This window comes from Agrilus planipennis, unplaced genomic scaffold (genome assembly GCF_000699045.2).
Source record: "Agrilus planipennis isolate EAB-ADULT unplaced genomic scaffold, Apla_2.0 scaffold7, whole genome shotgun sequence".
Classification (NCBI taxonomy): Eukaryota; Metazoa; Arthropoda; class Insecta; order Coleoptera; family Buprestidae; genus Agrilus; species Agrilus planipennis.
This window is the reverse complement of record NW_020439340.1, coordinates 2271814-2285565: the sequence shown is the minus strand read 5'-3', so window position 1 is coordinate 2285565 and position 13752 is coordinate 2271814. Positions and strand designations below refer to the sequence as shown.

Sequence of the window (13752 nt, the reverse complement as noted above, 5' to 3'; positions counted from 1 at the left end):
ACAGTGCGCAAAAGGTACCTAAATCAACGACCTGACACAGGTAACTGTGCCGCCGACCGGCCGGACGCCCGCCCATTGCATACCGCCTTTCGACAATAAATTTGTTTTCGTAGGAGAAACCGCGTACTCTAGTGTCTCAGAGTTTGTCCTGGTATCGTAACGAGAGAAAAAATTGTCCTGTTACCAGATAGTCCCTTGAAACATTGAGCAATTCATGTTCAGAATAGTGGACAGGACTTTAAGGACTTTCAATGTTAGTTCTAGTAATAAAATTGTCCTATTGAAATATGGAGCAATTCTTTGATGTTCTTCCATGTTCAGAATAATAGATAAGATTTTAAATAGTCTCAAAGTTAGTCCCGGTAATACAAGGAAGGAAAACATTGTCCTATTAGCAAATAATCCATTGAAACATTGAGTAATTCTTTGATCAGCCCATGCTCAGAATAGTGGACAGGACTTTAAGGACTTTCAATGTTAGTCCTAGTAATAGAATTGTCCTGTTACCAGATACTTTCATAAAACATTGAGCAATTCTTTGATCGGACCATGTTCAGGAAAATTAAGTCGATATTAAGGACCTTCAAAGTTAGTCCTGGTAACACAAGAAAAAAAAGTTGTCCTGTTACGAGATACTCCTATGAAACATTAAGCAGTCCTTTGATCAGACCATGCTCAGAATAGTGCACAGGACTTTAAGGACTTTAAATATTAGTCCTAGTAACAAAAATTTCCTGTTACCAGTTACTCTCTTGAAACATTGAACAATTCTTTGATTAGACCATGTATAGAATAATAGACAGGATTTTCAGTACTTTCAAAATTAGTCTTGGTTACACAAAGAAGAAAAAAATTGTCCTGTTACCAAATAATCCCTTGAAACCTTGAACAATTCTTTGATCAAACCATGTTCAGAATGATGGACAGATTATAAAGGACTTTCAATGTTAGTCTTGATGACACAAGGAAAAGAAAAATTGCCCTGTTACCAAATAATCCAAATAATGAAACCTTGAACAATTCTTTGATCAAACCATGTTCAGAATAATGGACAAAATATTAAGGACTTTCAATGTTAGTCCTGATGAAAAAAAGAAAAATTGTCCTGTTACCAGATGCTGACATAGTCCCTTGAAACGTTGAACCAGTTTTTAATGCTACATGAAATAAGTATTTCGACAAATTTATTTTTTTAATATGTATTGATGATTTTTTTGAATTTGAGAATAATTAATAGATCTAAATAAAAAGCGTAAGCTCATAATAATTGTACAATATCAGCAGTCGGTATTTTAAGCACAGCTTTTAATTCTGTGGGAAGATAATTCCGTTGTAATTACTTACATACGGGAATAAGCAGCATTATTTGCCTTGCCTAATTTCAGGAAAATACATGTATTGTTATGTCGACCTATAATTTGATATAAATGGTACATTTACCATGAGTCCTTCATGTAGATTAGCTGCAATATATTATTTGATTTTGCTAGCGCCAAAGCTTATTTTGTAAAATATCAAAATGTGAGATTGAATAAAAGTATAAATCGGATGGAATGTCCGGAATTTGGACCACCATGTAATTGTTTCGGGAAACTGTGACCGAAAATGACATCAATACGTATTGGGCCGGGTGTTTGGCTTAAAAATTAGCACCTGTGAGTCCGTAATACTATACATACAAACGTATAACGTAACACACAAGGGGCATTCTGTAGCACCGGTAAATGCAGTGCGTTTATTATTAATATTTGCTCTGAACAAATCGTGCAGAAAATTGATCAGCGAAGGTAATCTGTACATCCTGATAAAAAAGATTGAACCGTGGTGGTTCATTGAATTTTATGCGATCAGTAGAGTGTATAAAATGCCTTACAGGATGCTGGTAGCTGGATTTTAATTCATCATCTTCGTAAGATCTTTAGCCTAAAGGACACGTACCTTTTTATCTTGAATCAGTCTTTGCATTTCTTAAAACTTACATCATTAACTGTTACCTTTTTTAGTACGTGTTTCTGATTCTAAAATGCCTGAGTAACCTTTGTCTTACATTTTCTATTTTGTATTGTGTTAGAAAAATATGTTTTGTTTTGTGGAATTCAAAAATAACTTTCCAATACAAAATGTTATTGAAATTAATGCATAGGTATTTGTACTTATGCGTATTTATGCAGTGTCGTTAGAAAATTAAAAATGCATTTCTATTGTACTTTACTGCTAATGCCTCTGACTTTTTCGTATACTAATTGGTGGAAAATGTTTTTTTAATTCTTTTGCCTTCTAATGATTTCTTGTTAAATAATTTTTGTTGAATGCTTGACGAATGCCAAATTATACGTATAAAATGGTTGTAGTACAGGTTTTCGTTTTCTAATTTTGTTAGAAGTTTTAAAATTAGCATTGTTATAGCTGGAATTTTTAATTAATAATACAGTAAAAGCAACATAACTTTTGGTGGAGGCGCCAGGTTTTAATTTATTNTTCATAAAAAAAATAAAATTAATAAATAATCCTCAATTTTACGAGAAATACATAACTAGAATACTGGGCCCTACAGGTGGTTCCTTGGGCATGATAAGGCAAACTGCATCTTAGGCCCTCCTCTAATATCACTGTAATGAAATACTTAGTAAAATACAAAATATGAAATATTCAAGTGTATATGCGAACATCAAATATGTACATATTAGGCACTAATTTGAAAAGCTTTCTCGCATTCAGACTCCGGAGCTTTGTCGTTTCAGATTAACTTTTCAAATAGATCCGTTAAAAGCTGGCTCTCTTGTCACTTGTCTGATTATTATTATTGTTTACCCAGCTGGTAAGATATCAATGACATCGTAAAACAGAAACGCAGTCTATTTTAAAAGCGCCGCAAAATTAGACGTTCCATACATGTGGACCCGCGAACCAGTAGCAAGTACTCGCATTGATGTGTATTGTACATTACGACTTTGTATCTGTCTGTCCGTCTGTCTGTGTGTGCGTGCGCGTAAAACCGCATACATTTGCAGCTTGTATGTCAGATTTAAACGCTGGAGCTTTGACCCTAAGTGAGGTCAACCTGATTCCACATAATATTCCTTCAGCCAAATAAAACAAATCAGATCGATTCTTTACGTCAATTTTCTTTAGTGTGTGTATTTATTGTCTTGGATGACACTCCTACGGTATCCGAATAGGAAAATGACCCAATGAAATACGAAGTACCTAACAACGGTTTTATTATTTTTTGCCTTTAAATGCTTCGAATTCCTTCACACTTACTTTTATTTTATCGGTTTCTAAAGTTCATGCAGTAAATTCGAAAATGACAGCAACAATCATAATGTCCTCGTTCGAAAAACCCTAATCCTTTGGCGTTCTGCGCCGTACAAAAAGATAAAGACTGCTGCCATGTCGGGCATCTACTACAATATGTCCATGACTAATAAAGCTACAAAACCAGTGCAAGTTTTGAGAAGTTTAGGTACTAACTCGTCGCCGACAGCGGATGCTGCATGTGAAAGAATGCCATCCGAAGAGAGGACGAAGGACCAACTGACTGCCAGCTTGACGGTAGTGAGTCAGTGAAATGGTATTTGTTTTGTGTCCCCCAAGACGCTCCTCATTAATAAATTCTATCTGATTAGAATCAATACGGATGAAATTATCTATTCGAAATATCTCCAATAAAAGAGGGTTTATATTAATCCCGGAGAGCTTTTGACCATAGCCGCTACCACATGACCTTATTTTGACAATTAAACATGTCCTAAGGCGTAAAACATCCATCCATAGTATTACACAGAAAGTGAATAAAATTTAGTCTGTATTTTTGAATCTAAAATCAAGGATTTTGTTTATAGCAGATTCTCTTTGTTACAGGGCTGTCACAGATCCCAGGGACGGTAGGAGAGTAGCGTTAAAGAAGTTACCAAATGTGTTCCAGTCGCTAGTGTCATCGAAGCGGGTGTTTCGTGAATTGAAAATGCTCTGTTTTTTCAAACACGAAAATGTAAGTTTAAAATTTTAATTTCACTTTATAAGTTAACCAATTATTCAATAATTATTCATGGCCGGAAAGCAGCTAAAGTTTTTCATTTCATGACATCCCATATTGGGATTATCCCAAACCATGATCTTAACGTACGTGATGGTATAGCCCATTATGTCGTCCAGATACTATTTTGTGGGATACCCAGTATATTAACTGCTGTTTCATAATTGTTTTTTAAATTTAGTTTGCCTTCTTGGAATCGTAACTGTATTAAGTATTCCAATAATTGTTAAATAATAACTTTTTGCACAATGAGGAAAAATATGTATAATGTACCCAGAATGTATATATGCTTATATACGTTTATAATTGCATTTTCCTTAAAAAAGATTATTAATCAAAATATCAAGAATTCTCTTTCCGAGAACGCGATAGATCACACCGTATCTGCTCTCGATCACGTCGCAAGCTAGCCTTGTTCTAATGATTTGTGACTGGATGTACATACGTAATCAAAAAGATATTTTTAATGGCACTTATTGGGTACTTTGTATTTGTATGTCCATCGTGTGTCGTTTTAATGACGCGTTATTAACACGAAACGAACAAGAACTGTCGATGACGTTCATTTATTACTGTCATCATTTCACTCTTCTTTAATTGTGTCGATCCGGCATAGTTCTTTGCTCATTAAAACACATATGCAATCGTACTTTATGAATCCAATACAAATTACCAAGAATTTTCAATAACTAGCTTCAAATACCGCTGAAATCTCATTCGATCTTCGACAATTTTCTCAAGAATTTTCTCGGAAATGCACAAGTAAAGCAGTCGGTGATCAGCAGAAGATTTTTCGAATATTTCCCTATTTCAGCGTCACATTGATCTCTTGCAGGTTTTTCAGTTAAATTTTGGGTTAAAGACATCAGAAATATTGCAATAGATTGTTTTATGATTATTTAAAGCGTAACGCATATTTCACGAAATTGAAATTTAAAAGTAGTGAGGAAAAGATAAAAATTAATTAATGGATAGACTATTTTTAATATCAGGTGCGAAACCAGAACCAGAAGGTAAAGGATGATATGCAGTAATAAACAAAACGAAAACAATACATTTTTCACAGAAAATAACTTTCGAAAATTTCCTAGTAATTTTCGATATCTAAATTCTAACCATTCTGTATTATGCTTTTGTGCAATCAGTCTAACATCTTATTGTGAAATACTTAATGCAATATATGAGGATTTGTACGTATTTAGAAATGTTTTTGGGATTTTAGTCACCACTCCCTTATCTCCTTTATCCAAACGTGTACCTTATACGTAACTAAGCTTAATAATTTATGTATACTTTTAGTCGTTTTGAAGATGGGGTGTTTTCCGTCGAGATAAAGTACTGAATTCATTTCTTTTTGTAAAAAAATCTTCTCCTTGCAAATTATTTCGTTAAAAATCTGTTATGCTACCTTGAACAAGAATAATTACCTCAGCGACAATTGACGCAATATTTCAAACTGACAGCACAGCTTTTTTTATTTGCTACACAATTAAGACGTTTATTTAATTCGTGGAAAGCTACACCACTACGTAAATGCATGCATAGATACATGCACGTACTTCGGCTGAAAATCTCAGAAACAAAATGTACAACCCTTTCATGGCAAAATGCATTCACGGTTGACACATAGGGGTAGTATAGAGAATAAATAAAGACAACTTCAGACAGAATAGTATAATGGTAGCATACCATAAGGCTCCTGACAAGAAAAACGTGGAATATCCTAAGAAATTATATAATTTAGAATATATGGACGATTTCAAAGTCATATGTATAACTAATTGGTTTCTAAGCAGTTTCCAATGGGTTAAAAAAAAGTTGAATAATTTAAAGCTCGGTATAAGTTGCTGTAATCACAGTGGCATAGTCAACTGGTAATTCTTTGGACTGATCCTTTTCTTTTTGTGTTTTCAGTGTTTTATTGATATGATATTTTATATTTATTTGAATGTTCCAGATACGGTTGTGCTAGAAAAACACGTAATCTTTCGGATTTCCATGCCTTTATTTATTACAGAGTTGTAACGTTTCAACTTTGTAACAAGTAACTGATGGAAGTCCTAAAGTCTAAGTGTATTTCTATGATAGGCTACAATTCTCTGATTGATTGTGAATTTTAAACTGTTCTTCGGTCCAATTGGAACTGATGACGACGAGAGATATAACACGGTCGAAACGTTATAACTCTATAATAAATAACAGCATGGAAGTCTGAAAATCTGCCTGTATTTCTAACACAACCGCGTCTGCAATTTTCAAACAAATTGGATTAAAAGAATAGAATCAAAGTTTACCAATTGACACCACATTACTTTCTGAATAGATGACCATGGTGGTGGTTACAGCAACTTTAAAACGTTGGTCTTCCATTGTTTACATTCAATTAATTATTATCAAAAAGAGTATTGTTTTTCGATCGATTTGGTTTCAGTTATGGAACATATATGACTAAATCCCTAAGTAATTAATCGTTAGTGTAATATTCAAAATTGAAATTAAAGGAAATTTTTTACCAGGTAATTTACTCTTTTTGTAAACTTAAGGAATTTGCGCTACCGTGTGTTGCTTTTCCTGAGTTTTTTTTTTTTTAATTTACTTTACGTTGCTTATTTCGGTTCATCGTCAGTTCAACTTGTATTGATTAGAAGGAAATAAGTTCGTCTCTCTACAGGATCCGTTAGAGCGTGCAGTCCGCAGATTTACCTGACTGACTGTCTGAATGCTTAATTTAATTAAGACACATCCAGACCAAATTTTAATTGGCAGCTTTACGTAACACCGGCTTGTCTTTTTCAGGTTCTGTCAGCCTTGGATATTCTTCAACCTCCGCACATAGATTTTTTTCAAGAAATGTATCCTTTTGCGTACAATGCAATGATCACGTACTCGATACGAGTTACGAAATCGGTAACGATGCTCTTAATCTACTTACTAAGGTAGGAAATCTTTATCTCTCTTTTTCCTTCTATTCATGTTTGCTGGAAAAAACTTCGATCATTCCTTCACTAATTAATTAATTAGTTAATATTGCGTATAACTTTTGTGGGGTTGCCTAAATGTCAAGGGTCAATAATTAGAAGACGAATCCTCTCATCGGTAAAGTTTTACTCATATCTTATTACTAATAATATCTCCGTTTAGTCATTGATGTAGGTATTAAATATAAATGAACGATCCACAAATATGTAAATATAAATATATAAATTTAATGCAAATTTTACCGTATTCGGTGTTCTCACGGTAGCTTGCTTCTTGTCATTAACTCCGAAGTTGTCTATAGCAATAATATTGATGATCATAAAAACCTCTACATACCTTGTTTAAATTGTCTATCTGTCTGTACGTCTGTCTGCAGATTATAATTACTAGCTATCTATACAAGAACGTCTACAGTTTAAAATACTTATTAAGTATTAGGTAGTAGTGTATATCGTATAGGAGATTAAAATACTTCCGGGTGTAAAATTCTTGAAAAAGAGTATTTAAAAGGGTAATAAAGGTCGGTTCACGCTACTCCGTTTCGGGTCCGAGCCGTGTTTTGAACAAGGTACGGACACAAGTGTACAAGCCTTTCATTNTTTTGAATTTGAGAATAATTAATAGATCTAAATAAAAAGCGTAAGCTCATAATAATTGTACAATATCAGCAGTCGGTATTTTAAGCACAGCTTTTAATTCTGTGGGAAGATAATTCCGTTGTAATTACTTACATACGGGAATAAGCAGCATTATTTGCCTTGCCTAATTTCAGGAAAATACATGTATTGTTATGTCGACCTATAATTTGATATAAATGGTACATTTACCATGAGTCCTTCATGTAGATTAGCTGCAATATATTATTTGATTTTGCTAGCGCCAAAGCTTATTTTGTAAAATATCAAAATGTGAGATTGAATAAAAGTATAAATCGGATGGAATGTCCGGAATTTGGACCACCATGTAATTGTTTCGGGAAACTGTGACCGAAAATGACATCAATACGTATTGGGCCGGGTGTTTGGCTTAAAAATTAGCACCTGTGAGTCCGTAATACTATACATACAAACGTATAACGTAACACACAAGGGGCATTCTGTAGCACCGGTAAATGCAGTGCGTTTATTATTAATATTTGCTCTGAACAAATCGTGCAGAAAATTGATCAGCGAAGGTAATCTGTACATCCTGATAAAAAAGATTGAACCGTGGTGGTTCATTGAATTTTATGCGATCAGTAGAGTGTATAAAATGCCTTACAGGATGCTGGTAGCTGGATTTTAATTCATCATCTTCGTAAGATCTTTAGCCTAAAGGACACGTACCTTTTTATCTTGAATCAGTCTTTGCATTTCTTAAAACTTACATCATTAACTGTTACCTTTTTTAGTACGTGTTTCTGATTCTAAAATGCCTGAGTAACCTTTGTCTTACATTTTCTATTTTGTATTGTGTTAGAAAAATATGTTTTGTTTTGTGGAATTCAAAAATAACTTTCCAATACAAAATGTTATTGAAATTAATGCATAGGTATTTGTACTTATGCGTATTTATGCAGTGTCGTTAGAAAATTAAAAATGCATTTCTATTGTACTTTACTGCTAATGCCTCTGACTTTTTCGTATACTAATTGGTGGAAAATGTTTTTTTAATTCTTTTGCCTTCTAATGATTTCTTGTTAAATAATTTTTGTTGAATGCTTGACGAATGCCAAATTATACGTATAAAATGGTTGTAGTACAGGTTTTCGTTTTCTAATTTTGTTAGAAGTTTTAAAATTAGCATTGTTATAGCTGGAATTTTTAATTAATAATACAGTAAAAGCAACATAACTTTTGGTGGAGGCGCCAGGTTTTAATTTATTTACATGAACGTTTCGTTGGTATTTATTAGAAGTATCAGCATTATGTATCGCTTATTTTCCCTTTGTACCACCTTATTAGATTCACCTCTGATTGAGTCCTTATTCATAAAAAAAATAAAATTAATAAATAATCCTCAATTTTACGAGAAATACATAACTAGAATACTGGGCCCTACAGGTGGTTCCTTGGGCATGATAAGGCAAACTGCATCTTAGGCCCTCCTCTAATATCACTGTAATGAAATACTTAGTAAAATACAAAATATGAAATATTCAAGTGTATATGCGAACATCAAATATGTACATATTAGGCACTAATTTGAAAAGCTTTCTCGCATTCAGACTCCGGAGCTTTGTCGTTTCAGATTAACTTTTCAAATAGATCCGTTAAAAGCTGGCTCTCTTGTCACTTGTCTGATTATTATTATTGTTTACCCAGCTGGTAAGATATCAATGACATCGTAAAACAGAAACGCAGTCTATTTTAAAAGCGCCGCAAAATTAGACGTTCCATACATGTGGACCCGCGAACCAGTAGCAAGTACTCGCATTGATGTGTATTGTACATTACGACTTTGTATCTGTCTGTCCGTCTGTCTGTGTGTGCGTGCGCGTAAAACCGCATACATTTGCAGCTTGTATGTCAGATTTAAACGCTGGAGCTTTGACCCTAAGTGAGGTCAACCTGATTCCACATAATATTCCTTCAGCCAAATAAAACAAATCAGATCGATTCTTTACGTCAATTTTCTTTAGTGTGTGTATTTATTGTCTTGGATGACACTCCTACGGTATCCGAATAGGAAAATGACCCAATGAAATACGAAGTACCTAACAACGGTTTTATTATTTTTTGCCTTTAAATGCTTCGAATTCCTTCACACTTACTTTTATTTTATCGGTTTCTAAAGTTCATGCAGTAAATTCGAAAATGACAGCAACAATCATAATGTCCTCGTTCGAAAAACCCTAATCCTTTGGCGTTCTGCGCCGTACAAAAAGATAAAGACTGCTGCCATGTCGGGCATCTACTACAATATGTCCATGACTAATAAAGCTACAAAACCAGTGCAAGTTTTGAGAAGTTTAGGTACTAACTCGTCGCCGACAGCGGATGCTGCATGTGAAAGAATGCCATCCGAAGAGAGGACGAAGGACCAACTGACTGCCAGCTTGACGGTAGTGAGTCAGTGAAATGGTATTTGTTTTGTGTCCCCCAAGACGCTCCTCATTAATAAATTCTATCTGATTAGAATCAATACGGATGAAATTATCTATTCGAAATATCTCCAATAAAAGAGGGTTTATATTAATCCCGGAGAGCTTTTGACCATAGCCGCTACCACATGACCTTATTTTGACAATTAAACATGTCCTAAGGCGTAAAACATCCATCCATAGTATTACACAGAAAGTGAATAAAATTTAGTCTGTATTTTTGAATCTAAAATCAAGGATTTTGTTTATAGCAGATTCTCTTTGTTACAGGGCTGTCACAGATCCCAGGGACGGTAGGAGAGTAGCGTTAAAGAAGTTACCAAATGTGTTCCAGTCGCTAGTGTCATCGAAGCGGGTGTTTCGTGAATTGAAAATGCTCTGTTTTTTCAAACACGAAAATGTAAGTTTGAAATTTTAATTTCACTTTATAAGTTAACCAATTATTCAATAATTATTCATGGCCGGAAAGCAGCGAAAGTTTTTCATTTCATGACATCCCATATTGGGATTATCCCAAACCATGATCTTAACGTACGTGATGGTATAGCCCATTATGTCGTCCAGATACTATTTTGTGGGACACCCTGTGTATAAACTGCTGTTTCATAATTGTTTTTTAAATTTAGTTTGCCTTCTTGGAATCGTAACTGTATTAAGTATTCCAATAATTGTTAAATAATAACTTTTTGCACAATGAGGAAAAATATGTATAATGTACCCAGAATGTATATATGCTTATATACGTTTATAATTGCATTTTCCTTAAAAAAGATTATTAATCAAAATATCAAGAATTCTCTTTCCGAGAACGCGATAGATCACACCGTATCTGCTCTCGATCACGTCGCAAGCTAGCCTTGTTCTAATGATTTGTGACTGGATGTACATACGTAATCAAAAAGATATTTTTAATGGCACTTATTGGGTACTTTGTATTTGTATGTCCATCGTGTGTCGTTTTAATGACGCGTTATTAACACGAAACGAACAAGAACTGTCGATGACGTTCATTTATTACTGTCATCATTTCACTCTTCTTTAATTGTGTCGATCCGGCATAGTTCTTTGCTCATTAAAACACATATGCAATCGTACTTTATGAATCCAATACAAATTACCAAGAATTTTCAATAACTAGCTTCAAATACCGCTGAAATCTCATTCGATCTTCGACAATTTTCTCAAGAATTTTCTCGGAAATGCACAAGTAAAGCAGTCGGTGATCAGCAGAAGATTTTTCGAATATTTCCCTATTTCAGCGTCACATTGATCTCTTGCAGGTTTTTCAGTTAAATTTTGGGTTAAAGACATCAGAAATATTGCAATAGATTGTTTTATGATTATTTAAAGCGTAACGCATATTTCACGAAATTGAAATTTAAAAGTAGTGAGGAAAAGATAAAAATTAATTAATGGATAGACTATTTTTAATATCAGGTGCGAAACCAGAACCAGAAGGTAAAGGATGATATGCAGTAATAAACAAAACGAAAACAATACATTTTTCACAGAAAATAACTTTCGAAAATTTCCTAGTAATTTTCGATATCTAAATTCTAACCATTCTGTATTATGCTTTTGTGCAATCAGTCTAACATCTTATTGTGAAATACTTAATGCAATATATGAGGATTTGTACGTATTTAGAAATGTTTTTGGGATTTTAGTCACCACTCCCTTATCTCCTTTATCCAAACGTGTACCTTATACGTAACTAAGCTTAATAATTTATGTATACTTTTAGTCGTTTTGAAGATGGGGTGTTTTCCGTCGAGATAAAGTACTGAATTCATTTCTTTTTGTAAAAAAATCTTCTCCTTGCAAATTATTTCGTTAAAAATCTGTTATGCTACCTTGAACAAGAATAATTACCTCAGCGACAATTGACGCAATATTTCAAACTGACAGCACAGCTTTTTTTATTTGCTACACAATTAAGACGTTTATTTAATTCGTGGAAAGCTACACCACTACGTAAATGCATGCATAGATACATGCACGTACTTCGGCTGAAAATCTCAGAAACAAAATGTACAACCCTTTCATGGCAAAATGCATTCACGGTTGACACATAGGGGTAGTATAGAGAATAAATAAAGACAACTTCAGACAGAATAGTATAATGGTAGCATACCATAAGGCTCCTGACAAGAAAAACGTGGAATATCCTAAGAAATTATATAATTTAGAATATATGGACGATTTCAAAGTCATATGTATAACTAATTGGTTTCTAAGCAGTTTCCAATGGGTTAAAAAAAAGTTGAATAATTTAAAGCTCGGTATAAGTTGCTGTAATCACAGTGGCATAGTCAACTGGTAATTCTTTGGACTGATCCTTTTCTTTTTGTGTTTTCAGTGTTTTATTGATATGATATTTTATATTTATTTGAATGTTCCAGATACGGTTGTGCTAGAAAAACACGTAATCTTTCGGATTTCCATGCCTTTATTTATTACAGAGTTGTAACGTTTCAACTTTGTAACAAGTAACTGATGGAAGTCCTAAAGTCTAAGTGTATTTCTATGATAGGCTACAATTCTCTGATTGATTGTGAATTTTAAACTGTTCTTCGGTCCAATTGGAACTGATGACGACGAGAGATATAACACGGTCGAAACGTTATAACTCTATAATAAATAACAGCATGGAAGTCTGAAAATCTGCCTGTATTTCTAACACAACCGCGTCTGCAATTTTCAAACAAATTGGATTAAAAGAATAGAATCAAAGTTTACCAATTGACACCACATTACTTTCTGAATAGATGACCATGGTGGTGGTTACAGCAACTTTAAAACGTTGGTCTTCCATTGTTTACATTCAATTAATTATTATCAAAAAGAGTATTGTTTTTCGATCGATTTGGTTTCAGTTATGGAACATATATGACTAAATCCCTAAGTAATTAATCGTTAGTGTAATATTCAAAATTGAAATTAAAGGAAATTTTTTACCAGGTAATTTACTCTTTTTGTAAACTTAAGGAATTTGCGCTACCGTGTGTTGCTTTTCCTGAGTTTTTTTTTTTTAATTTACTTTACGTTGCTTATTTCGGTTCATCGTCAGTTCAACTTGTATTGATTAGAAGGAAATAAGTTCGTCTCTCTACAGGATCCGTTAGAGCGTGCAGTCCGCAGATTTACCTGACTGACTGTCTGAATGCTTAATTTAATTAAGACACATCCAGACCAAATTTTAATTGGCAGCTTTACGTAACACCGGCTTGTCTTTTTCAGGTTCTGTCAGCCTTGGATATTCTTCAACCTCCGCACATAGATTTTTTTCAAGAAATGTATCCTTTTGCGTACAATGCAATGATCACGTACTCGATACGAGTTACGAAATCGGTAACGATGCTCTTAATCTACTTACTAAGGTAGGAAATCTTTATCTCTCTTTTTCCTTCTATTCATGTTTGCTGGAAAAAACTTCGATCATTCCTTCACTAATTAATTAATTAGTTAATATTGCGTATAACTTTTGTGGGGTTGCCTAAATGTCAAGGGTCAATAATTAGAAGACGAATCCTCTCATCGGTAAAGTTTTACTCATATCTTATTACTAATAATATCTCCGTTTAGTCATTGATGTAGGTATTAAATATAAATGAACGATCCACAAATATGTAAATATAAATATATAAATTTA

General features: G+C 33.7%; 1 protein-coding gene across 1 annotated transcript; it reads left to right on the top strand.

The window, feature by feature from the left end:
• The first annotated feature begins 3864 nt into the window (after positions 1-3864).
• Positions 3865-13717, top strand: LOC112905726 (serine/threonine kinase NLK-like). Its single transcript, XM_025978738.1, has 4 exons — positions 3865-3994; positions 6836-6975; positions 10371-10500; positions 13341-13717. Exons 1-4 carry the CDS (start codon positions 3968-3970, stop codon positions 13482-13484), a joined length of 441 nt encoding a protein of 146 aa, XP_025834523.1. The 5' UTR covers positions 3865-3967; the 3' UTR covers positions 13485-13717.
• The last annotated feature ends 35 nt before the right edge of the window (positions 13718-13752 follow it).